At 38.3% G+C, this 27,765-nt stretch overlaps 1 protein-coding gene across 3 annotated transcripts in view; it reads right to left on the bottom strand.

Annotated features, from left to right (window-relative positions):
• LOC124787785 (Ca(2+)/calmodulin-responsive adenylate cyclase) overlaps window positions 1-27,765 on the bottom strand; it is a 355,797-nt gene that overhangs the window by 92,502 nt on the left and 235,530 nt on the right. For all 3 annotated transcript variants that reach the window (XM_047254687.1, XM_047254686.1, XM_047254685.1), the window contains one exon: window positions 14,998-15,159. In XM_047254687.1, coding sequence (XP_047110643.1) covers window positions 14,998-15,159 — 162 coding nt within the window. The remainder of the gene's footprint in view (window positions 1-14,997; window positions 15,160-27,765) is intronic.

Here is a 27,765-nt window from a genome sequence, read left to right as displayed (position 1 = left end):
TCTAGTAACTGACTTTTCTCTCCCACTTTTCTCAGTACATCTTCATTTTTTACTCTATCCATCCAACTTATTCTTCCCATTCTCCGTCAGGTCCACATCTCAAAAGCCTCCAGCCTTTCTCTGTCTTTCTTCCTCAGAGTCCATGTTTCAGAGTCATACAGAAGAACACTCCAGACAAGACATTTTATGAGTCTTTTCCTGAGTTCACTGCAGAAAATTCTCCTTTTCTTATAAAATGCCTCTTTTTGCCACTGCTATCCTTGTTCTAATTTCCACCCTGCTTCCAAGATACTTAAAATTTTGCACCTGTTCTAATATTTATCCATAAGCATAAGTTTTATTTCTTTATTTCCTCCTAGTGTCAATACTTTTGTTTTCTTCATGTTAATTTTCATTCCATAATTTTTTCCGTTAGCTTCAATGGTGTCCACTAAATCCTGTAACTCTTTTTCCCTGTGGCTAGAAGGACCATGTCATCAGCAAACCTCAAACACCCCACTCTTCTTCCTCCAATTTCTACTCCTTTGTCATCTAATGAGCATTGGTCAATCGTATTTTCTAAGTAGAGGTTGAAAATGGTAAGTGATAGACAGCCTGCCTGTCTCACTCCTTTTCCTAGTCTGATCCAGTTTGTACTTTCTCCTCTCACTTTAGTTAGACTTTTTGATTAAGTCTTCTGGTTTTCCAGTCCACTCTCTTTTCCCTCATTATAGTCACCAGCTTGTCCGAAGCCACATTGTCAAATGCCTTCTCTATATCGATGAAGCACATATATAGGTCTCTTCCTTTTTCAGTAAACCTTTCTCCCAAGATTCGTAGGAGGCCTATTGCATCTCTGGCGCACGTATTCAATCTAAAGCCAAACTGCTCCTCGCCAAGATTCTCCTACATTATTTTTTAAAGTCTCTTATTAATTACTCTTAACATCACTTTGGCTGCATGTGAAATGAGGCTGATTCTCCTGTGATCACTGCATTTCTTGGTTCCTTGTTTTTTTCGGTAATGAAATCATTACTGTTGTCAGCAAGTCCTCAGGCAATTCATCACTGTCATATATTTTATTACATAACCTCAAAAATTCTCTTATTCCATCTTGGTTCAAGCATTTTAATATTTCTCCCAGTATTGTATCTGTACCTTTCGCTTTGCCATTTTTCATTGCAGCTATGGCAGACTTTACTTCTTCCAATACGAGGGTTAGTATTTTCTCATCATCACTTACGCTGTTGAGTGATTCAAGTTCCAGAGTTTCGTGTTTGCGATCTGTGTCATATAGCTCTTTTAGAGATTCTTCCCATCTCTGGAGGACATCGCCGTGATCTTTGTACACTACCTCTTCGTCTTTACTCAAAATTTCCATGGTAGCACTTCCTGCTCTGTTTTGATCCCATGTCATAGTCTTTACTCGGTTGTATAGTAAGTTGTATCTTCCCTTCCTGTCCAGTTCTTCCAGTCCCCACCCACGCAGGAGCATAAATCTATCACCTCCTGCAGCAGCTCAATGCTGAGATCAAAATCCAATATTATGCAACATGGACCTTTAAAATCCTGTTTGTTGGACTATTTTGATATCCAAGTAGACATGGCAGCCACCTGACATGGGACTTTCATCTGAAAAAAAAATAAATAAAAAGAAATTGGACAGTCATATAGGGACTGGACAGCTCATTTGCAAGGGCTTCCTAGGGATTGCTGTTTCCAGTGTTCTAATCCTCAGAGCAAACATGCTTAAATGGATTTCTTGGTTTGGGAGATGATACTGGTCCACTCTCCAGAACCAGCACACCATAATGACCTCTTAAGGCTCAATGTCCTATCTTCAGCATGTAGGCATTTCAAGTTGTATGAGAAACAACATTCACAGGCAGTCTGTGAATGTTTGTTTCCCATACAACTTGAAATGCCTTATCTATGTGCAGCAATTGCTCCTGAATATCTGATGAATAAATTCTGTAACGCATCATACGAACAATAAAGTCATTCCTTACCTGATGTCCGACTTTTACCAAACTTCCTTTTCATTGACCACCTGGGCTTCCATTTCTCTATATCTGATCTGCCATAAGCCACTTAAAAAAGCATTTGTGAAGTAAAGAGGAATTTATTAACATCTAATATAAACTGAAATATTAGGAAGTCTTTTCTGAAGGTACTTGTCTGGAGCATATCCTTGTATGGAAGTGATATGTCGACAAAAGCTATTCAGACAAAAAGAGAATAGAAGCTTTTGAAATGTAGTGAGAGTACGGGATATTACGTGGATGGATCAAGTAACCAATGAGGAGTTACAGAGTCAAATTGAGGAGAAAAGAAATTTGTGGCACAAATTGACTAAAAGAAGTCATTGACTGCTAAGACACTTCCTGAGACATAAAGGAATATTCAAACTGGAATGAAAGGAAGGGTGGGAGGGTAAAAACTAGAAACAAGAACCTACAGGTGGCTACAGTAAGCATGTTCAAATGGATAGAAGGTGGAGTAGTTATTCAGAGATGAAGAGGCTTGCATTAAACAAGTCTTTGGACTGAAGGTACAAATGATGCTCTACTCACAGCTCCAGTTGGTGCTGGCTTCAGTCTCACAGCTTGACGCTGATGCCAATGGGCATCATGGTGCTGGCTTCAGTCACACAGCTTGAGGCTATTGCCAATGGGCATCACAGTGGGGGTCAGATGCGGGGATCTGAGGAATGTCTTGCATGTCCCCGAGTTCCCAGATTGGTCCACTACCGTGGCCGCCCTGGATACTACCTGCACTGAGGCTGACCCCTCGTCTGTAATTGAGTGCAAGGTTGTTCCACGGTGTGACAATCAGTGAAAAACTTTCCAGGGAGCTGATCAGAGGGTCTCTCCGATTCATCAAACAAATAGATTTCAAGTGGTGACTGTGTCTGATAAACATCCTGAGCCAGATGCAGACACTTGCCCTGTTTCAGGGGAAATCTCTTGGCCTGCATAATCTGGGCAGTCTTACAGGATTGGATTACAGGTAGCTAGGAGTTCCAATATTAGGCATGTGGTGGCACCCTTAGCAATATGGCTGCCAAGGAGGGGAACGAATTCAGCATGTACTCTGTGTGCATAATGGGAGGAGTCATTCCAGACATGGAAAAGCTGCTCCCAAATGCCATGAAGAACACACTGCAACTGCAGTGATGACTTATGCCAGTACTAATTGTGTGTGTGTGTGTATCTTTGGATTGGAGTAGATTCTCTTTGGTATCAGGCAGCTCATAGAAGTGGTCAAGACTCCCAGTCTTGCTTGTGAGATGCAGGCAGAGCCCACCATCTATAGCACCATTGACATGACTGACTATGGACTTTCAGTGCAGAAATGAGTAAAGGATCTGAATCAGAGGCTCAGTCAAGTTCTGCAGCCATGTGGGCTGCAGATTACTTAACACACACCACAGGGTGGTGGGTTTTCAGATTCTACTTAATAGGTCAAGGGTCCACGTCGCACAGGAAGTGAATACGTAGGTGGAGGGGGCTGGGCATTTTTAGGTTAGAGGGTCTCTGGAAACTACAGAAAGGGAGTCAGTCTGACAGGGGGCACGGCAAACACAAGATGAGAGTGGACCTGTAAACAATTCGTATTATAGTTGCAAAATGTCACAGCTGTTCCAGCCCCAAGCGCTAATAGGAAGCAGTGAGGCTCAAACTGTTATAGGTACAGTAAGTTGGTTCAAGCTGAGAAGTTCAGTGAAATTTTTACGAAGGATATAACCATGTTGATAGAGTGTTTATTGCAGTCAGAAGCAATACTTTGTGGTAGAATTGATGTAGATAGTTCCTGTGAGGTAGTATGGATAGAGATTATACTTGGCACCCGAGCAAATTAATGAGAGTGCTAATCAACAGAAACTCAGGCTGATTTTTTCCCCTTAGCTTCCATGGTTGTTTCCTACCTGTACCATGACTATTTGAAAATAGTGGGCTTTTCTGTATAATGTCAACTGGCAGCAGCACTCTCTTATCAGTAGCCTGGTAGTAAGGCTAAATTTTGTGGATGCACTTTGCATTTCAAATATCAAACACTGAAGGTGACGCAAGAGGAGCAGAGATTCATTTCTGGAATAGATCATCGCTGGTGATGAGTTATGACTACATCACCATGATTGCGAAGGAAAACGACCCAGCACAGAGTGCAACTTGCTAGGTTATCCAACAACAAAAAAGGTGAAAGTTCCTCCATCGGCAGTGAAAGTGATGGTGATCACATTCTTGACTGTCATGGAATGATGCACCAGCATGCAGTTCCCTCTTAAATTATTGTGCAGCAGCAGTATTGGCTAAAACTGAGGAAGCACAATGTAAGGAAATGACCAGAACTTTTTCAGACTGGGTGGTGACTTCATCATGAAAATGCACGGCCTCTTGTCGCAAATCAAGAAATGCAGTCTCTAGCTCAATTCAACATTACCTGTGTACCACATCCACCTCATAGCCCTGATCTTGCAACTTGTGATTTCTGTATTCCCACCACTACAGGCAAAGCTTCAGGGCATTTTAACAGAACCCCGATACTGTGCTGAAGGAGACTGAAGCAATTCTCAAGAATGGCCTGCATCATGTGTTTGAGAGCTGGCAGAGATGCTAGAAAAAGTGCATTGAAATCGTAGGTGAGCACTTTGAAAAAGTGCATGTAAATATTAAACTGGAGTAATAAACATCAGAGAAACATCAGTCTCAGTCTTTGTTGATCAGCAATTGTTATGGGCTGCTTTTACAAACCCTCAACTGATATGATACAGTTATTGAACAGTTCAAAAGAAACTTGAGTCCTATTTCAAATAGGTACCCCATTCATACAATAATAGTTGATGGGAGCTTCAATCTACACTCAATATGTTGTTGAAATTACATGTTCAAAGCTGGTGGTAGGTATAAAAAATTGTCAGAATTTGTACTGACTGCTTTCTCTGAAAATAATTTTGAACAATGAGTTCAGGAGTCCACTCAATGTATAAATGGTTGCAAAGACATATTGGACCTCTTAGCAACAAATAACCCTGAGCAAATGACGAGCATCATGATGGATACAGGGACTAATGACCACAAGGTCGTTGTAGCAGGACTGAATACTGTAACATCCAAATCCACCAAAAACAAATACAAAATACATCTACTTAAAAAAGAAGATAATAATTTGCTTGATACATTCCTAAGAGTTTTTTTCTAAACTGACTATGTAAGCATAGACAGGATGTTGTTTAAATTCAAAGAAATACTATCAATGACAATTGATAGATGCATGCCAAATAAATTAATAAGGGGTGGTACTTGTCCCCCATGGTACCCTAAACAGGTGAGAAGTTGGAGAAGCAACAGAAGAAGGATGCCAACTTCAGAAGAACTCATAATCCCCAAAATTGGTGAAGTTTTACAGAAGCTCAAAATTTAGTCTGAACTTCACAATGTGAGATACTTTTATTAGTTTTCACAGTGAAACTGTCTCAAAATTTGGTAGAAAACCCAAAGAAATTCTGGTCATGTTTAAAATACAGTAGCAGCAAGACACAATAAACACCTCCAATGTGTTATAGCGATGGAAATGTTACGGATGACCGTGCCACTAAAGATGAGTTAGTAAACATTGTTTTCTGAAATTCCTTCACTAAAGAAGATGGAGGACATATTCCAGAATTCAAATAAAAAACAACTGCCAACATGAGTAACTTACAAGTAGATATCCTCAGAGTAGTGACGCAACTTAAATCGCTTAATCAAGGCAAGACTTTTGGTCCAGATTGTATGCCAATTAGGTTCTTTTCAGAGTATGCTGATATAACAGCTCCATACTTAGCATATATAACACTCATTCACTGTACCTAAAGCTGGAAAGTTGCACGTGTCAGTACCAATACCCAAGAAAGGATATGGGGTAATCCACTGAATTACAGATCCCTATCACTAATGTCAATTTACGAAAGGATTTTGGAAGATATACTGTGTTCGAACATTATGAATTACCTCAAAGAAAACAATTTATTGATGAATAGCCAACACAGATTCAGAAAATAACGTTCTTATGAAAGACAACTAGCCCTTTATTCTCACAAAGTAATGAATGCTATCGACAGTGGATGTCAAACTGATTCCATCTTTTTAGACTCCTGGAAGGCTTTTGACACCTGTCCTCACAAGCAGTTTCTAAACAAATTGCATGCTTACGGAGTATTGTATCAGTTGTGTAAATGGATCCATGATTTCCTGTCAAGGGCCACAGTTCATAGTAACTGACAGGAAGTCATTGAGAAAAACAGAAGTAATATCTGGCATTCCCCATTCCCCAAGCAAGTGTTACAAGCCTTCTGCTGTTCCTGATCTACCTAAAGAATTTAGGAGATAATCTGGACAGCCCTCTTAGATTGTTTGCAGGTGATGCTGCCATGTACCATCTTGTAAAAATACCTGCAGGTGTAAAAAGCGGCAGTCAACTCTAAATTATGAAAATAGTGAGGCCGTCCTTTTGAGTTCTAAAAGGAATATGCTAAATTTTGATCGTATGATAAATAACACAAATCTGAAGGCTATAAATTTGATTAAACACTCAGGGATTGCAATTACAGATAACAAACTGGAATGATTGAATGATTACGTACATCATGTTGTGGGGAATCCAAACCAACGGCTACACTTTATAGACAGAACACTACAAAAATGCAAAAGGCCTACTAAAGAGACAGTGTATACTCTGTCCTCTTATGCAGAATTGCATGTGCTATGGGATCAAAATAGTTCAAAGAAGGTCAGAACATTTTTTATTATTGTGAAATAGCGGAGAGAATGCCATCGATATGATATGCAAATTGGGATGGCAATTATTAAAACAAAAAACGTTTTATTACAGTAAGATCTCATGAAATTTCAATCACCAACTTTCTCCTCCAAATGCAAAAATATTTTGTTGGCACCTACCAACAGAAGGAGAAATGGTCACCATAATAAAATAAATCAGAGCTTGCCTGGAAAGATTAAAGTGTGTGTGTTTCCCCCACACTCTTCGAGAGTGGAACAGTTGATAAATAGCATCAAGATGTTTCAATGAACCCTCTGCCAGACACTTAATTGTGAATTGCAGAGTAATTATGTAGATGTAAATGTAGATGCCAACAATGATGATGGCAGCAGCAACAGTTGCATGAAAAATTGCCTTAACTGATGCTAGTACATAAATTGAAAACTGACCATCACATGTGAACAGCATGTCTGAATGTATCACCAATTTGTGCCACTGACACATTTGAGGAATTGTGTAATTGCTTGCTTCTATGGTGAGACCTGAAATACTGACATCTTTGCATGGAAGACGTGATATTACCCAAAACACTATTGAGGAAGTTTAGAGGACTGGCCCTTGCAACAGACTGCAGGACAAACTGTGTCACCAACATACATTTCATGTAAGAACCGCAAAAGACAGGGTAAGAGACATCAAGGTTTGTACAGAAGTGTATGGATAGTTGGTTTGTCCTCACTCCATTTGAGAGTGGAAAGGGAAAGCAAATGACTAACAGCAGTGTAAGGTAACCTATAGCATGTACAGTATGGTACCTTCTGGTATGTGTATGTAGATGCAGATATAGATGTAGGAATTAAGTGCTGTGACATAGGTAAATGATGCAATTTTGGATCCTTGTCTATCAGAATTGGAACAAATCATCATCTTACCTTAACTAATGGAGCCTCCTTGATGAAATGCAGGATACGTAGTATCAAGTAGTTAAAGAAAAAAAAAAGAAGAAGAAGAAGAAGAAGAAGAGAGAGACAGAAACAACCTGTACGTTTTGATTTGGCAGTAAAAGACATGCACTGAAAGATTCATGAGATGGGGTGAATAAAATGGGTGATAACGTACTGGTACTGGCTAGTAGCACTCCAATACACACTATTTTTAACAGTTCTTTAAGATACAAGTACACCAGCTTATTAAAAACAGTATGAGGCAACATATTTTATTGTAGTGTTCACTTCATAAATTGTAAGTCAACAATTGAAATATCACAATGGGAACATTAGAACCGAAGGCATGAATAAGGGTAGTTTATGAAAAATATTTATCAGAAGAGGATGGAGAATAAGCTAGAGCATACAGATAGTTCAGAACAAACCCTAATTAACGAATAGAGGCTCAGATTGCTAACATGTTCTGCATTCCTTGACTGGTTTCAGTTTTTATATTTAAGCCGTTTTTCAGTGGCTCGGAAAATGGCTTGAATATGAAACCTGAAACCAGTCATGGGATAAGGAAAATCTCAGCAACTGGAGCAACTATTCATTAATTCAATATACAGCTGCACTGCAACAGAATTCTCGAAACATGGAGAAACTAATACAAACACAAATGTCAAAATTTCAGGAAAATTAAAATAGCACACATAACAGAAAGACAACACAATGAAGGGATTCCAGTGCTAAGCTAACTATTGCATATAAGTACTGTTAAATGTTCGAAGTAGCTTATTCATTCCTTTGTTGCTTTTCTTCTTTAGTCTTAATCTTTGGCTCATTAAAGCTGCATTCATTTGAAAGGCTCAGGTGTTTACTTCCAACTGGTTCTGTTGATCTTAACATCACAATCAATTCCTTTCACTGATTAATGCTGCTTTTTGGACATCATTTGGCTTGAGGCTGTGGGCATACATATTCTTTCATGTCTGAATTTAATATTTTTGACATTTCCATAAGTTTATTTCTTAGTGTTGGCAGAGTGTGTGGTACATTGATGTGGTTACTGCTGGTTAGTCGTGCTCAGTTTTGAAAACCGATCCTTGCACTCCAACAACACTGTTTCATTTCATGCACATCTTGAGAACAAATCTGAACGAAACATCAAATCAAAAAGCGCAATAGATATTTGTTACAAGATGCAGGATCAGTTCAGTAAGTTTAAGAAAAAATGTAGTGAATCAATAAATGCACAGCCATCTGAACTCAAGCAAGAGGTTACAACAAATTGTCTCCAGATAGAAGTGAAGCTGATTGAAATACAGGCTCAAGTAAACTCTTAACACAAGACTGTAAAACAAACTCTAATGGACAGTACAGTAGTGAATAACAAGGTATTTCCTGTGAAAAATAAGTGTGAACAAAATAAAAATTCCGTCATTACAGTAGTTTTGGGTGTGCAATAACAAAACTCTGATTTAGAATCGAAAGTACAGGAATTAGAGGAAACAATGAAGAATGTAAAAAATTGCAACACACCAAATGACATGAATCTGATCAAACAAGATGTAAGAACTCCAATGCAATAAAATTGTGATGCAGGTTGTTGGATGAAGATGATCACTGATAACATGGTCAGCCACAGACAATTTAAGGAATCTGAGTCACACAAATAGTGAAATCCTGTTAATTTTATGAAATAATTTAGAATTGGGTACACATGAATTCAGGATGAGTCCCAAATTAAAAAAATAAATAAATAAAATAAAATAAAAAATCTATATTTTTGTACGACACACGAGTGAAGGTGCTAGAGCATAGGGAAACAATGTGGCTGATCAATTCACTATATTTGCAGACATTGAAAGTGTATTCTTTCACAAGTATTGGTTTCTACAGAAACAATGAAGAATCAAAGAAAAATTAATTTTGATACACAACTATGATTGCAGCAGAGGATAAACACCGAATTTCCTTCAGAAATATTAGGATTAAAATAGTTATCTGGACCATCCCATCAATGATGATGACCTGGTTATTACTTTAATAAAATATTGGCCACGAAAAGCATGAAGACAGTTAGCTTCAGGTACATTTGGTGATTTTGATAAGTCACTGACTGTTTACGAAAGATTGACAATGAGGGAGCACCAGATGAGTCTGAACAAGACACAGCACATTGCAGTCAGTATTTTCAGTGATGCAAAACACCTTGGCAAGATAACCTTGTTGCCCATCATGCAGCCAACAGAGTGATAATCAGCCAAGATATAATGAGTTGTACAATGACAGTCACTATAGAAATGGTGAGGCGAGAAAAAATTATTTTGAAAGAGGGACCAACAGAGCCACTCTGGAATATACGAATAATTTAATGGGTTGTCTCCAAAGGTATGAATGATCGAATGTGATACGGAAAACATGAAGACTGAACTACTAAGGAATGAAGTACAAACTATAAATGATGCTCTAATTCCGGTGACTGAACTTGGTGCAGATGTTTGTAAAATTGCAGGCATTGTAAACTCTGAATGTGATACTGCAGCAATATCCAGAAATTTGTATATATAGCTTCATGAAACAGAAGAGATACCTGTGCTTCCGGAATAATTTTCAGGGCATGTCATCCCACCAGGAGGAATTGAACCATACCCAAACAGATTAGAAGCAATTCAAAATATCCTGGTATCAGCTTGTAACAAAATTACTTTAATCCTATCTAGGCTTCTGTAATACTACCAATGCTTTATTAAAGGACACTGCTTATCATATGTTTCACTGCAATTAATTAAGAAGAATTCCACGTGGACACCAGCTAGCAGGAAGAATTTGAAGAGATCAAGGAAGCAGCTCTTAGAAGCTCCACTATTGTAACCACCAAATGTTCATAAATAATTTTATCCTAGGATGGATGCGAGTAAATTTGGTGCTGGATCACGTTTACATCAAACAGTCATTAAAAATGATCAAGAACAACATTGTATGACAGCATTTTCAAGTCATAATTTTTTAGTGTGGGAAAGTATGATGTCCTCACAATTGCTTGGGGCTCAGAGATTCAGCTATTTTTGCTCAGACAACATGCCATTGTACAGGCAGGTCATTCACCATTATCCTTCCTGCTTCAGTGCAAACTGATATGTAACAAGATTGCTAGATGGGCTCTTGCTTTACAAGAATTTGACTTTGAAATCCAGTACATTCATGGTGAAAAAAGTATGGCACTTGATGCTTTTCACATCTTACAGAACACTTAAAGGATGTTTGCATTGAGACCCATGTGCAAAGGAAATCAAGATTATTTCATAAGAGTAGTTGGTGTAAAAGCAGATTAGAAAATTTCTATGCATTATAGAGATGGGATAGGAACCTGATGAAATACTTCAAATAGTAAAATGAAAAACCCGGACAAAAATTGAGAAAAGATCTGAAGTAATTACACCCACAAGATCAAAAGGAGAAGGAGCAGTTCAAGGCAGGGTGCTCTTTCCATGAGTTGGCAATATTTTGTTGAAATTAGGTATAATCTTAAGCGAACATAATGTCAAAGTAATCTCCCGCCCTCCTACAAAAATGTATGCTCCTCTCAGTCTGGCAAAGGATGATCTGAGACTGCAGAAGGCTGGAATCGACAGAATACCTTGCCAGTGTACAAAGCCTACATTGGTCAGACAATGCACACAGTGCATGAAATATGTGTTAAACTTGATCACCACACTCACCTATCGCAGCCCAGTAAGTCATACATAGCCAAGCATTGTATCTCCACAGAACATTCCATGGATTACTTTGTCATAGGATTCTTTATCTTGACAGGATCCTTCTGGGATTCAGTTATTAAGGAATCAGGGGAAATACATTTAGCACAAGATCTTATTAATTGCGTTGGTGGCTCTCAATTGGGCAAGGCGTAGGACCCAGTGATTTAATTAATTCCTTCACGGTGGAAGCAAAAAAGAGAGGGGGAAAAAAATAAAAATAAACATAAAAATTCATTTTACAACCTATGACACATCTAGTGACATTTAATTTGATTTATTTTGACATCTGAATTTTAACTTCATAGTACTAGAAATCTCCAGTGCAAAACACTCATCTAAGATGGCAGAATGATTGTCAGCTGAAATATCATGGCAAGAAGTCTTAGTTATTTGGCTGCATTTCAGAAACTTCATGGAATATATTATTACACCTCGTTCATAACAATATACTGCATCGAACATCTAACTGAAATGTAGAATACTTAAAGCTACGTATCACTAAACAACAGGTGAAAAGTATAATCAAATACATTTTATCAGTCACAAACATTTCTGTCCTCAGAAGTGCATACAGAAATTAGAAGAACAGGTAATTTTGACAAAATTTTGAAATGAGTAGAGAAGTTGTAAAAAGTTGTGCATGAAAATATCCATGATAGGAGATAAAGGGTTAATGTGCAAGTTTCTCAATCAATTGATGAAACTGAATTGGACTTTTTTCGTCGAATTCCAAGACTTAAATGAAACTTCACAGATTCTGGTGACTGTAAAACTGTTCTCTAAATTCATTCCATTCTTTCTACTATGTAAAGCGAATAGCAAAATTATCATTAAAGACGTTAAAGAAAGAATATTTTGTAAATGTCTTCTCACTGACAATGTCCCACACTTTTGATCAAACATTTGGAATTAGTTTACCCTGGAACAGCAAGTCTGGCACATCTTGATCTTTCAACCTATTGCCTGGTATCAAATCCAGCTGAATGCATTGTCGGAGAATTAGGACAATTGTTTATAGCATATTGTGGCAAAATAAATTGAAATCAAACACACAAACTAGCAAGCTTTGCACATGTTGTTAATAATTTGGCTCATTAAAGTACAGAACCACCACTTTGTACTGTGGCAAAAAGCCCAATACATTTTTGAAGAAACTATTCATTTCTGTGATCATCATCAAGAACTATCACAAGATGAAAGGCAGAAGGTGGTTCATCATTGGTAAAGGATAAAATAAAGAAGTTCTATCAATGGTGTCTGGGACAAGACTTATTCACCTGAATTCTGTGGAATTGGAAATTGTGAATGAAGAAAAATATTTTGAAACCTACCAGGAAGAGGATATAAAAAAATATCCTGAACAAAAGGACACGAAAGTTTTTAAATTTATGGTGTTATCTTGATATGTATAGTGTTTTGATAAGTAAGTGTGAAATACAGGTTGTGAATCCTACCAATGATAGTGTGTATAAAATCGCCACTTTTTGCTGTACCAAACTACTTTGCGTGTGACTACTATTTACATGTTCAACAGCATGGACAGTGCAGATTTTATTTTTGTTTGGTGCAGTTGGCTGTTTTCTTTCTATTACTCTTGAAGTACCAGTGCAAAAAGTTACATCATCCTGTACACGGAGGTGATTTGTGGGAGAGAGAGAATGTCAGCTCACATCGTATGAAGAATTAAAATGCCTTCCAATATATGGCACTGCCAATCATGACTGCACAGGCTGTGCTATGCGCTGGTCTGTCCACAGCAAGCTGCATGGAGTCACAGTGTTTGTCAACAAGTCCACTTGAGCTACATGATGCCAGGAAACTTCAGTTGCTATAAAGCAGAGTGCTCACTAGTGCAGTGGATGATTAAGATGAATTAGTGCACTGTAAAATGTGTTCACACCTGGATATTCCAAATTCTGAAGTATTTATGTACAAACATCTATTTACTTATGTAAATGGTGTGCCACAAATCTCTCTCTGCCCTACTCCCTTTTCTTTCTTTATTTCTGAGCAAGCAATTAATATTTATATGGTTAACTCTGACATCTTCTATGTACCTTTTATACAAGACATATTTAAACTTGCTAATTGATCATGTAATTAGTTGATGTTTGCCTACAATGAAAATGCTTATTAGATGATGATTCTTCTTAAACTCACACTCTTCCAAAGATAATGATTTTTTTTTAATAAGAGAGACTAGGATTTGCTGGTGTAAAGTCTACTTTTTTTTTCCAAAGACATTTACAGAGTATGCTGAAAAAACAATGCTCATTGCAATTAGTAGATAGTGGATTAATTTCATACACAACTATAAACATTTTGCTAATTATATAATGCAAATGACGGCATTTCTTAAAGTTTAATGATATACAAGCATTAGTTTTTGTGGAGAGAAATTTAAAGATTTTTGTGCTAAAATGTGCATATTGGTTACTAGTTACCTTCATATTATTTGCCACAATTTGTAATGACCCAAGGTTGGTACACTCTGATTCAAATTGTATCTACCAATGCCAGGTTTCTCTACCAATGTTTCAAATACCGTTATTTATCATATTTGTATGAGTCTATTTTTTCAAGGGAGTATGGTGTATTAATGTGTTTTTAGTTGTTACTTTTTCTTTACCCCTTTTGAAACTGTTGGAAACATTTTGTAAGTTCAGACTGCAAGTATACCACATTATTTAGTTTCCTCAAAGGTTATTTGTGATTAGAACAAGGGTGTGTTGCTATCGTAAAGAATTTATCTCATTTGAAAATTTCTTTTCTTCAGGAAACAGATTCCTGGCCAATAGTGAATGAAGCAATATGAAATGGAACAAACATGTGAGGATTGATACGGAACAGCATGTGAGTATTGTGTTAGGGAAGGCGAGTGGTTGACTTTGGTTTATTGAGAGAATTTTGGGGAAGTGTGGTTCATCTCCAAAGGAGATGCTTGAGGACTGTTGAAGTTTTTGGGATCTGCACTACGTGAGATTGAAGGAAGACACTGAAGCAGTTGAGAGGCGGGCTACTAGATTTGTTACTGGTAGGTTCAAACAACAAGCAAGTATTTTGGAGATGCTTTGGAAACTCAAACTGGAATCCCTGGACAGAAGGTGATGCTCTGTTTGAGAAACGTTACTGAGAAAATTTAGAGAACTAGAACTTGAGAGCTGAGTGCAGGAAGATTATACTGCCACCAACATAGATTTTGCATAAGGACCACGAAGATAAGTATGAGAAATCAGGCATCACATGGAGGCATACAGACAGTCATTTCTCCCTCATTCTATTTGCAAGTGAAACACGAAAGGAAATGACTAGTAGTGGTAAAGAGTACCCTCCCTCATGTGCCATATGGCAGCTTGTGGAGTATGTATGTAGATGTAGATTTAGAAACTACAGCTCCTGTTATGCTGCTGCTGCTGCCACTACTGTTACTTCTACCACAGCTGTAAATAGAGTCATTACATTCCAATACCAACAAAAAAAATAAAAACACAACAATGAAAGCAACAGTATCAGCTATGGGAAATAATTATTTTAAGGTAATAGATAAATAACAAAACAAAACAAACCTCATCAAAGTCTGCAATTATCTCATTAAGCAGTCGAAGACACTCCACACCCTGATTGTTGCCATCCAGTTCAGTGTAGAATTCATGGTAATTGGTGACAGTTGCAAACACGACTCCGACTCTTGAGTAACTTTGGTGGTAGAGGTCCTGTGAAAGAGTGTTCTGTGCACCACAGCCACACAGAAGGACGGGAAAGGGAAAAAGAGTGCGTAGCATCAGTATACAAAGCTTACACTCAGCCATCAGCAGCTTCTATGCACTGCAGCTTGGTTATAGCGGGCCATAACAACTACTGCCTACATCCACAACAACAGGGAAGGGCCACTACAACCACTAAATTAAAAGGATCACACAATATCTCTGTTATTAATGATTACATTTTCATTTGCAAGTTAGCTTTAATGAATATGTCACAATTCTACATGATTAGATACTTGCAAAATTTATTAAGTAAGTCACTGGCAACATACAAACTGAATTTTGTCTATGACCCTACCCTATCTAACTAACACACCAAATTTTATATGATGACATAACCAAGTTTAGAAGAAAATAAAGCAATCAAAGTGCATACAAAAATGCCACATAAATGGTCTGAGTAATTTGTTAAACACTAGGTAAAGTAAGGGAAATGCAACCACTTACCTATAGCACACTGATGAGTGTAGCATTAAAACACATAACAGAAAACAACCTCACCATGGCTGCTGGAGACTACATTTGGATGTCTGTGTGGTTGAGCGTGTGAAGGTGTGTACTTTAACTAGGGAAAACAGCAAGAACTTGAAAACTAATTTGAATACTGTTTCCTGTTATACAATGTACATATCAGTCCAAAGGTGAGTGGTTGCATGTTCCTTCTTTTACATACTATTCCACTGAGGAACTTCCATTATGGTTAACAAACATTAGTTAGTACAAAATCTTTTCAAATGTCTTGCATATTTTTGTGAGAGCTCTTACCATCAAAAACAGGCGCATTTCGCATGCAAGGATTCTTTCCTTGTTAAACACAATCCAGTAGATGCCCTCTTCAACTGAATAACACGATTATAATGTCTACCAAAATAAAAATATTTTCTAAAAGTTCTGTGATACAGTCTTAATATAGTTATCTCATAATGTACAAACATGTGAAAAATTAACTCAAACTAAGCCAATTCATAAAAACCTAAGCTTCAACTAGATATCAGACTCTTAAGAACATAATTTCTTAATCTGAAACAAATTTGTATAAAAATTTATCTATCTATGTATTTATCTATCTATCCGTCTATCTATCCGTCTATCTATAATAGAAAGAATAGTGGCTGTTGTGATCTAAAGCTAATGAACTATACATTTGCAAATTATGAACAACTAGTTTACTGAAAAAGGGTATTTGGAAAAAGCTGACTAAAGAAATCTGACAATTTTTAGTTTAAAAATTATGCATCAGCAAGTGATGAACCATTCAAGATACAATGGCAATGCCAGTATTCACTCTACACTAATATACAAGTATGTATGGGGAAGCTCAGCATCAAAGCAACTTCACTGCTACTAACAAGCAGTTAATGCAAAATTGGAGCACAGCTATAAATGACATCATTAAACATAAAGAATAATCGAAATTTAATGTTATTCTAAACAATAGTATGTTAAAATAATTCATGTCACTTAAGGTATTGAAAGAAGCTCTGCAGAGACTGATTCACTGAGAAGATTCTGAATATACAGTTTCTCTAAATGTGATCATTAAGTATGTCAAATTTCTCCTATTTTAATGATGTGTTATATTCCACTTCTGTTTTACAAACATGATGGTCCTGGAAATAAGTACCAATCTAAATACATGTGCACGCTTCATTACAAGGTCTTGGAAAGGCATAAAAATAAAAATAAATATCTACATTGTATTTATAATTCTCAAATCACAATCTCCAATGGAACCTTACGTAACAAGTACCTCTCATAACATGCAATTTGCATAATTAGCAAAACAAACTGTAAAAAAATGGCTCACTTAACGAGCAGTTTTCACATAATGAGAGACAACAATTTAGTGTGACGTCACCAGTCGTTCACATGCAGTGGGGGAAATGTTTAACAATATGAACACCTTTCACTCTCAGCAGAGGCACATGAACAACGTCTTTAGTACGTACTGCAGTCTGGGTTTAGCACTCTTTCTGCTACCATCTTAGTGCAACTTGGGATCAAACATTTTTCTAAACTTGTGTTCACAGAGTGTAATTTTTTGGTGCAAATTTTAATATCCTTCGTAGAAATTTCCCTGAAGATAAAGCCACAAGAAGACAACCATATGAGAAAGAAAATGACTTAGAAATGAAACATAAAATAACTGAAAAATGGAAATGTTTTGTGAGCATTGCTGATTTAGCAAGCACATAGAATTGGTCTGTATCAACTACTTGGATTATCCTCAAGAACAAGGACACAATTAAGGAGATAGATGCTTCAAAGGGAGTATCTAAACAATAGTTTCATATTCTGGATGATGTCAAAAGGTTGATCCTTATATGGCTAAATGAAAAGCAATTGCAAAGTGACACTTTTAACGAGAACATCATTTGTGAGAAGGCGAGAATAATTTTTGCTGAACTTGTTAAGAAGATGACAGCATCATCAGTGGCCAACGAAGTGTTTAAGGGGAGCTGTGGTTGGTTTAAGAAGTTTAAGAGAAGAACCAGAATCCACAGCATTGTGAGGCACAGCAAAGCATGCTCGTAGATTCTGACATTTTCTGCCGCAACAGGTTTTTAATTGCGATGAGATGAGTCTATTCTGGGAATAGATGTTGAAGTGCATGTTTACAAAAGCAGAAGAGAATACATTGCCAGGTCACAGGCCAATCAATGACCTTCTCACACTACTATTCTGTGCAAATGCAAGTGGTGATTTGAAAATGAAGCTGCTGCATGTTTATCACTCAGAAACTCCAAAAGCCTTCAAGAAGTGTAAAATCCCGAAGAGCAGGTTAAATGTGATGTGGAGATCCAAGAACAAGGCTTCAGTGACATGTGACCTTTTTTGTGATCTGATCAATGAAGTGTTTGGTCCTTCAGAGAAAAAATATTTGCTCAATATCAATCTGCCACTCCATGTGTTGCTTGTTATGGACAACACTACTGTCCACTCTCCAGGCCTGCAAAACCACTTCCTTGAAGAATTTCAATTTATCAAGGCAATTTCTGCCTCCCAACACCACTCTGTTACTCCAGACTATGGATTAGCAGATTTCTAAATTTTAAGAAGCACTACACTAAAGCAATTTTCGAACTTTGCTTCAAGTTGACTGAAGCCACCAATCTCACTCTAGAGAGTTTTGGAAATATCACTTCTACATTGTTGCCTGCATCAAGATGATCGAAAAGCTGTGGGAAGGGGTTACCAAGAGAACTTTCACTTCTGCTTGGAAAAAGCTTTCACAGATTGCGTAGTCAAATGTGACGCTGAAGCATTTGAGTTAGTATCTGTGGAGACTGTAGTCAAGGAGATTGTGTCTTTGGCCAAGAGCAAGGGACTAGAAGTGGATAACAATGATATAGATGAGCTTATGGAAGACCACAACTTAGAGGAGGAGGAGGAGGAGGAGGAGGAGGAGGAGGAGGAGGAAGAAACAGCAAAACAGCAGCCTTCTGGCACAATAAGAGAAATGCCAAAAGCACGGGAATCAGTTGCATCGTGCACTGAAAATCATCACCCCAATAAAGCAGCCACTGCTATGTGCACTACAAATTTATTTCAAAAATAATGCTCCCCAAGTTTTGAAGCATCAGAAGAAACAAATGACTATAGGCAGCTTCCTGGAAAAAATGAATTAGTTCTGTGTCAAGCATAATAAAGTGCATAATACTGCATGTATAATTTTCTTTGAATAAATGGCAGGAGTAAGATAAAACTTTTAGTACTTTTTCTGTGTAGAACACATTATCTTATCTAAAATTAATGTATATGGGATAAATGGTTTTGCTTAACAAGTGTTTCATACTATGAGTAAGATTCTGGAACAAATTATGCTCGCTATGCAAGGTTCCACTGTAATGTACAATGATAACCAACTACAATCTGTACGAATGCATGAATGAAAATATTGTTGCTATTAGTACTATTTGCCTCCTTCCACAGACACCATGGAGAGAGAATTTTGCCTATTAAGTTCTGTTTTAAATGGAAACCTTCAGAAGACGAAGTATCCATAACAGAAGAGCCAACAAACTAGATTTATGAGACAAAATATCTTCTACACCTGGAGACTACAAAAATTATATTGTACCATTTAAAGCTTTCACACCAACGATGTTTGAGGTTGTATTTCACTGTGTAACTGAAACTAAGGTACATTTAACCAGAGCACCATTCATCATAGCAGACAATGATGGTTACTGTTGGAAGAAGACTGCACATAAACACCACTTGTTCCATCGTAATAGATGGAATGTGCAAAAAGAACAGATGGGAGAAGTAACAGAACCAGTGGCTCAGTGGTGTTCGAGATTGGTACTTAGGCACGGAAATAGACCCCCCCCTCCCCCCCCCCCTATGAGGGCCTCAATTATAAGGTACAAAACTATAGAATTATTATGGTTCTTGTTCGATCATCCTTTGTAATTGACACAATTTGAGGAATACCTTATTTCAACCATGTAGGACAGTTAACATGATCTACTGTAGTCTTTTGTTGTGAGAGTGATTTGATGCATCTCTCCATGCAAATCTAACCCGTCCATGCCTCTACTTCGTGTGTAGCAACACAACTTACATTGATTTGAACCTCTTTACTGTACACAAATTTCTTTCTCCCGCTACTCAATTTAGTACCTAATCATTAGTTGCTTGATGTATCCATCTAATCTTCAGCATTCACCTGCAGCACTACATTACAAAGGCTTCTATTCTCCTCTTGTCTGAACTGCTGATCATCTACATTTCACTTCTCTACAAGGTTACACCCAAGGTTACACCTTCAGAAAAGACTTCCTAACAGTTAAATTTATATTCAGTGATAGAAAATGTCCATTTTTCAAAAATACTTTTCTTTCTATTGCCAGTCTGGATTTATATTCTCTTTACTTCATCCATCATCAGTTATTTTGCTGCCCAAACAGCAGAACTCTTTCACTACTTTCAGTGTTTCATTTCATAGTGTAATTGATTTAATTAGATTAAATTCCATAACAATAGTTTTACTTTTGTCGGTGTTGATCTTGTAACTTCTTTGAAAGATGTCATCCATTCTGTTTAAATGCTCTTCTAACTCTTTTACCATCTCTGAAAGTTACAGTAACATCAACAAACTTCAAAATTTGACTAACCCTCCTCAAATTTTAATCCCCTTTTGAAATTTCTCTTTCCTAACTAGGGTTAATATTGCCTTGCGTGTTCCTACATTTCTCCAGAACCCAAACTTATCTTCCCTGAGATCAGCCTCTAACAGTTTTTTCTATTCTTCTGTAAGTAATCTGAATTATTATTTAGCAACGATGACCTAATAAACAGATGGTTAGCACTTATCTTCTTTTGAAGTGTCCAGGTATTTTGCCTGTATCATAGAACCTGGACACCAGGTGGCATAATTTTGTCAGGGCTAACTCTCCCACAGTTCTCAATAATTCTGAAACAATATAGTCTACTCCAGGAGCCTTGTTTCAACTTATGTCTCTCAATGCTCTGTCAAATTCTTCACACAGTACAATATCTCTATAATATCTCCCATTTCACCTTCATCTACTTCCTCTTCTCTTTCTATATAACTGTTTTCAAATTTGATTCCCTTATATAGGCCCTCTATACATTTTTTAAGCTTTCCGTTCTTTGCTTAGTACTGGCTGTGTATCTAAGCTCTCGATATTCACACAGCTGCTTCTCTTTTCCTCATGGTCTCTAATTTTCTAATATCTTCCCTAGTCATGCACGCTTCTAGCACATTACATTAGTCCTATAGCCATTGCTGCTTAGCCACTTTGCATTTCTTGTCTACATCATTTTATAGGTGTTATTTGCCTGCTTCATTTGCAGCATTATTATATTTTCTCCTTTACTTAGTTAAATTCTGTTTCTCTTGTATTATCCATAGATTTCTGCAGGGCCTTGTCTTTCCCCCTACTGACCCTCTGCTGGCTTCACCATTTCATCTCTCATAGCTAACCACTCATCCTTTATTGTTTTCCTTTTCCTCATTTCAGTCAATTGTTGCCGACAGGGCTACTTTTGAAATTCTAAACAACTGCTGGCTGTATGAATTTATACAGCTCCTTTCTCCTTTTTTGCAATCTCTTCAGTTTTACTCTGAAGTTCATAACTAATAAATTATGGTCACTGTTCACATCTGCCACTAGAAATGTTTTGCAGTTTAAAATTTGGTATCAGAGCTGTGTCTTGCCATCATGTAGTCTACCTGAAACCTTTGAGTGTCTCCATGTCTCTTCCATATAGACAAACTTCTTTCATTATTTTTAAACCAAATATTGGAAAAGATTAAATCATTGTCAGTGCAAGATTCTACCTGGTGGCTACTCCTTTTAGAACTCTCCCTCCTATTCCTTTCCTCTCTTGTTCTTTTTGTTTCATTGAATTCCAATCCCATGTCAAAGTTAGATTTTTGTTACCTTTAATTATTTGAATAATTTATTTTATCTTGTAATACATTTTTTCAATCTCTTCATCATTTGCAGAGCTAGTTGCCATATAAATATATACTATTGTGACAGATGTGGCTTCGTGTCTACTTTGGCTATAGTAGTGAATTTCCTTCATGATTAGATTATTTCTGCGGTACTCCTATTTGATATTGTATTTATACTCGTGTATTGACCTTACCGAAAGTTCTGTTCTTCCTGCCATCGCACATCACTAGTCCCAGTATATGTAACAGCAATCTATCCATTTTCCTTTTTGAATTCTCTAGTCTACCTACTTGGTTAAGAGATCTAACATTCCATCCTCAGAACTGTAAAATGGCAATTTTGTTTCTACTGATGATAGCATTTTCAGTACTTCACAAACAAGGGACTACTTCACCTGGAGAATATTTTACCCAAGGGTACGTTATTGTCATTAAGCCATGCAGTACAGCTGCATGTCCTCAGAAAACACATTGGCTGTAATTTTCCAATGTTTTAGCCTATCACAATTCACCATAGCAATGTCATGTTGGACAACATTACTAAGGCCATATCAGTCAGTCATCCAGACAGTTGGTCCTGCTGACATAGCTGTTGCCACTTTTCAGGAACTATGTGTTGTCAGTTGTATATTGGCCAATTTCAGTAAGGCCAGTGATAATACAATGTTTTGCCCCAAAGGTAATCACTGGGTCAGTTACATTAGGTTTTGTGCAGGTCGTGACAACTAAGCAAGGTGGATTAGGGTTTAAAATCACATTGTCAATTAGGGCAGGCACTAGACACGGAAAACAAGTTGAAATTATTGAACTGACATCTCCCCCTCCCCCACTTCAAAGGGGGCCATCACAGCACTTGCCTTAAGTGATTTGGGGAAACCTAGATTAACCTGAATCTAGATGGTAGGAAAGGAATTTGAAACCTGTTCCTCCTTCATATAATTTCAATGGTTGACCTATGTGTCATCTCAGTGAATGTGGTGAGACTAGTTTCTTTGATAACACTGTCCCACAAAGAGCAAATAGTACAGGATCTTCATGTTTTTTGTTCATTTCTATTCAAACTGACACTGAACTTTCTTACAATGAATCATATAATATTTGAAAGAGTAAATTTGGGAAACTGAAAGCAGATGGCAAGTTCTTGCAACGACAAACATTCACAATTTCTATAAGGGATATCATTTTTAGATCAAAAGTGAGGCAATCATGAGATACACAGTGTTAATTCACCAAGCTCACACAGGCCTCTACTGCATGTGCTGGGAATTCTGACAGTGACATCAGTTCCTTATGAGATTTATGGCTGATAACAAGAACTTATTTTTGAAAGTAACAGCAGCAGCTATTCAGGACTAACATTATTCCCAACTGCACCTACACCAGTCCTGTACAAATCAAATTCCCCTTTGATTTTTTTTGTCTTTTCCCAACATAATGTATACTGCTGCGTGAGTTTACTTTTATTTTCTGTGATCTAAATAATTTCAATAAAATGCCTTGCTGTGAGCCATTCTCAATTTTGCATGCTGTCCACATTGAGATGAAGCTAATATTCCCAAATGTTTTCAGTTGTTTTGCTACCACATGCAACCTGAAATTCAGCAGTTTCTTCCTTTGTCATTACACCTACAACAACATATACTTCATGCTGTCATTGTTCCGAGGAAACGAGAGGAGGAGGAGGAGGAGGAGGAGGAGGAGGAGGAAGAGGAGGAGGTGTTTGTGTGTGTGTGTGTGTGTGTGTGTGTGTGTGTGTGTGTGTGTGTGTGAGGGGGGAGGGAGACTAAAAAGAAAACATGGCAATTTAGAAGCAGGCATTCATATAAAGGTCATCTATAAGAATGTCCTTGCAATTATGAAGCCCTTAGTATGATTTTATACCAATCTGCGACTGGACATAAACAATAGGATAACAATTATTTTCAAATGCCTGTGGTCCTATGACTGTCTCATCAAAAATAGTTTCAATGCTTTTGTTATTTTGTATGGGCATGTAGTCTATGAACTGGAATTCTGCAAGGTACCTAAGAGCAGTCAGCTTCTTTTCACTTCCAAATTATTTCACTTCATTTACATCTTCATCATCATCATCATCATCATCATCATCATCCACCTCTTCTTAAATTGTTTGTATCACCTGCAGTATATACTTTAGCTAAGATCTACATCTCATTAATGCCCACTCCACAAATAAAATATACAGGGAAAACCACAACTCTTCTTTTTTAATAGTGACAAACTATTTGAAAAGAAAAACAGATTTTGACTTCTTGAAGTGATATGATCTGCATTACTCTTGAAAGGCCACTCTGACAAACTGCACAGTTTCCACCATCTAGCTGGTGCCAAAGATCTCACTGCTTTGAGCATTTTTATGTTGCAAGTCACAAATGCAGTGAAAATGAATAAAACAAATTAGATCATTATTAAAGAGTACCACAGCACTATTTAAAAATTAATGGTGCTGCTGTGCATTATTTTCTTTGGATTTGGAAGCTGGTACTGTTAAACTGAAGTATGTTCGCAGGAGATGAGTAATTCCTCAACGTGATTGGCATGATTGAATTGTAAAATTAAAATCATTAACTTCATTTCATAATAATTCTTTAGTTGCTTTTGTTTATTCCTTTTGATATATATGAATGCCATTAAAATAATAGAGGGAAACATTCCATGTGGGAAAAATGTATCTAAAAACAAAGATGATGTAACTTACCAAACGAAAGTGTTGGTCTGTTGATAGGAGACAATAAAAAACACACAAAAAACACACAATAAAAAACACACAAACTTCAAACTTTCACAACCCAAGGTTGCTTCATCAGGAAAGAGGGAAGGAGAGGGAAAGACGAAAGGATGTGGGTTTTAAGGGAGAGGGTAAGGAGTCATTCCAATCCCGGGAGCGGAAAGACTTACCTTGGGACGAAAAAGGGACATGTACACACACACACACACACACACACACACACACACACACACACACACATATCCATACGCACATATACAGACATGCAGACATATGTAAAGGCAAAGAGTTTGGGCAGAGATGTCAGTTGAGGCGGAAATACAGAGGCAAAGATGTTATAGAATGACAGGTGAGGTATGAGCGGCGGCAACTTGAAATTAGCAGAGGTTGAGGCCTGGTGGGTAACGGGAAGAGAGGATATATTGAAGGGCAAGTTCCCATCTCCGGAGTTCTGATAGGTTGGTGTCAGTGGGAAGTATCCAAATAACCCGGACAGTATAACGCTGTGCCAAGATGTGCCGGCCGTGCACCAAGGCATGTTTAGCCACAGGGTGATCCTCATTACCAACAAACACTGTCCGCCTGTGTCCACTCATGCGAATGGACAGTTTGTTGCTGGTCATTCCCACTTAGAAAGCTTCACAGTGTAGGCAGGTCAGTTGGTGCTTCACGTGGGTGCTTTCACACGTGGCTCTGCCTTTGATCGTGTACACCTTCTGGGTTACAGGACTGGAGTAGATGGTGGTGGTGGGAGGGTGCATGGGACAGGTTTTACACTGGGGGCGGTTACAAGGGTAGGAGCCAGAGGGTAGGGAAGGTGGTTTGGGGATTTGACAGGGATGAACCAAGAGGTTACGAAGGTTAGCTGGATGGCGGAAAGACACTCTTGGTAGAGTGGGGAGGATTTCATGAAGGATGGATCTCATTTCAGGGCAGGATTTGAGGGAGTCGTATCCCTGCTGGAGAGCCACATTCAGAGTCTGATCCAGTCCCGGAAAGTATCCAGTCACAAGTGGGGCACTTCTGGGGTTCTTCTGTGGGAGGTTCTGGGTTTAGGGGGATGAGGAAGTGGCTCTGGTTATTTGCTTCTGTACCAGGTCAGGAGGATAGTTGCGAGATGCGAAAGCTGTTTTCAGGTTGTTGGTGTAATGGTTCAGGGATTCAGGACTGGAGCAGATTCGTTTGCCACGAAGACCTAGGCTGTAGGGAAGGGACCGTTTGATATGGAATGAGTGGAAGCTGTCATAATGGAGGTACTGTTGCTTGTTGGTGGGTTTGATGTGGACGATGTGTGAAGCTGGCCATTAGACGGCATGGTATTTGGAGTAGGACCAGGTGAATCTGATGGAACCAAAGGATTTGAGGTTGGAGAGGAAGATCCCATGCCACTTTCCTCGATGTTGACCTCCGTCTGTCCAATGGATATATATGTCTGCTTGTGTCGGTGTATGTGTGGATGGATATGTGTGTGTGTGCGAGTGTATACCTGTCCTTTTTTCCCCCTAAGGTAAGTCTTTCCGCTCCCGGGATTGGAATGACTCCTTACCCTCTCCCTTAAAACCCATATCCTTTTGTCTTTCCTTCTCCTTCCCTCTTTCCTGACGAGGCAACCATTGGTTGCGAAAGCTAGAATTTTGTGTGTATGTTTGTGTTTGTTTGTGTGTCTGTCGACCTGCCAGCGCTTTTGTTTGGTAAGTTTCATCATCTTTCTTTTTAGATATATATATATATATGGGGAGGGGAGGGGAGTGACATATTACATACTCATATTATTACTGTTTTTGTATGGTAATTTATGTTCTCCAGCAAGATATCAAACCATATTTCACAAAGTTGCCCACCTTCCCCCTCTTCTTTGCTTTCTACATCCCCAAACAGGAGAGCTCTGGTTGTCTCTCTGCTGTACAAAACTTCATGCTTGGGCATTAGGCATCTGCAGTGTGGTGGAGCAAGTGAGAAACAACTGGTATATGCAAAAGTTCAAAAGCTGTCTTTTCAGAAAGTCTTAACTGTGTGCTATCTGAATTATGATCCAAATCTTAGTGCAATCATCTTGCTAGTGTGTTTTCTTATCCTTAAAATATGATGTAAAGTTGGTTATGTTTTATATATGGTTCTCAGATTGGACGTCAGATGTCATAGTGAAAACTCCATAAAGAGGCATAAAGTTAAATGTGTCTTTCGTTCGCCGGCAAAACTCAGAGCTCTCTTGGGCTCATCTAATGACAGCCTTGGCCTAAGAAGACCCGGTGTTTATGAGATTCCTTGTAGCTGCGGCATGTCGTACATCGGACAAACTTGTTGCACTATAGAAGAGAGATGTACTGAACACTGATGTTACACTTGTAAAGAGCAACCAGAGAAGTCTGCAGTGGCCGAGCATTGTCTCAGTACAGGCCATTCTATGAATTATCAACACACCAAAGTTCTCGCGTTGATGAGTCCATACTGGGACAGTGTTATTAAGGAAGCAGTGGAAATATGTAGCACGACGAATCTTGTAAACAGACACACGGGCTTTCAGCTCAGTACAGCTTGGGATCCAGTATTGGTCATATTGAAGTCACATCAAGCAGAGAGGAGTACTATTGGCCATATGACAGATGACGATTCGCCAGCAACATAAATATTCTGTTGACAACGGGAGGATAGTCGCGCGCCTACATGGACACGCATTTTTACTTGCGGCTTCTGACAGAGGTCACTGGGGCAGCTGATGGCAGCATAGAGCAGCAGTGGCAGCCTCTGCACGTGCGCCGAAGTCTTTGGTTCTTCATCTAGCAGGTGGCGTTCCTCTCTTTCCAGCCATCGGTTGGTATCATCACTATTGGCCATCGAATTTGGCGACTCCACGCGTGCACACTTCCTGCCTAAGACTGGCATAAATAGTGGGCTCTAGTCATGACTTAGCAGTGTGTTCGTCGCACCTGAAGATGTCGGCCAGTTACGATGATGAAATATTGTGGAGTTTTCACTATGACATCCGACGTCTCGCCCGAGAACCACATATACAACATGTCCGTCGGGAAAGCCTCAAGCAACACATTGGTTATGTTTACTTGTGAGAAGAAAACTCGAGTACTCCTCCTAACATATGTTTGTCTAGATCATTAGCCATGCAAGAGAGCAACCTGAACAACTCATACCATTAGTTACATTAAATATATTCGCATTAGAGAATACAGACAACCATCAGCTGTATAATGGAATGATAATGAAAATTTTTGCCAGACCAGGAATCAAACCAGGATTTCCCATTTTATGTGAGTGGTTGCCTAAACTGCTTTGGCTATCTGTGCAGGACTCATCACCACATCTGAACTTCCATGTGTCATCAGTCATGCATCACAACAACCTGCACTTATTCACATTATGCAATTCCTTTTCAGGGGGC

The sequence above is a fragment of the Schistocerca piceifrons genome, chromosome 3 (assembly GCF_021461385.2).
Source record: "Schistocerca piceifrons isolate TAMUIC-IGC-003096 chromosome 3, iqSchPice1.1, whole genome shotgun sequence".
NCBI classification, from domain to species: Eukaryota; Metazoa; Arthropoda; class Insecta; order Orthoptera; family Acrididae; genus Schistocerca; species Schistocerca piceifrons.
This window is presented reverse-complemented; position numbering and strand designations above follow the sequence as displayed.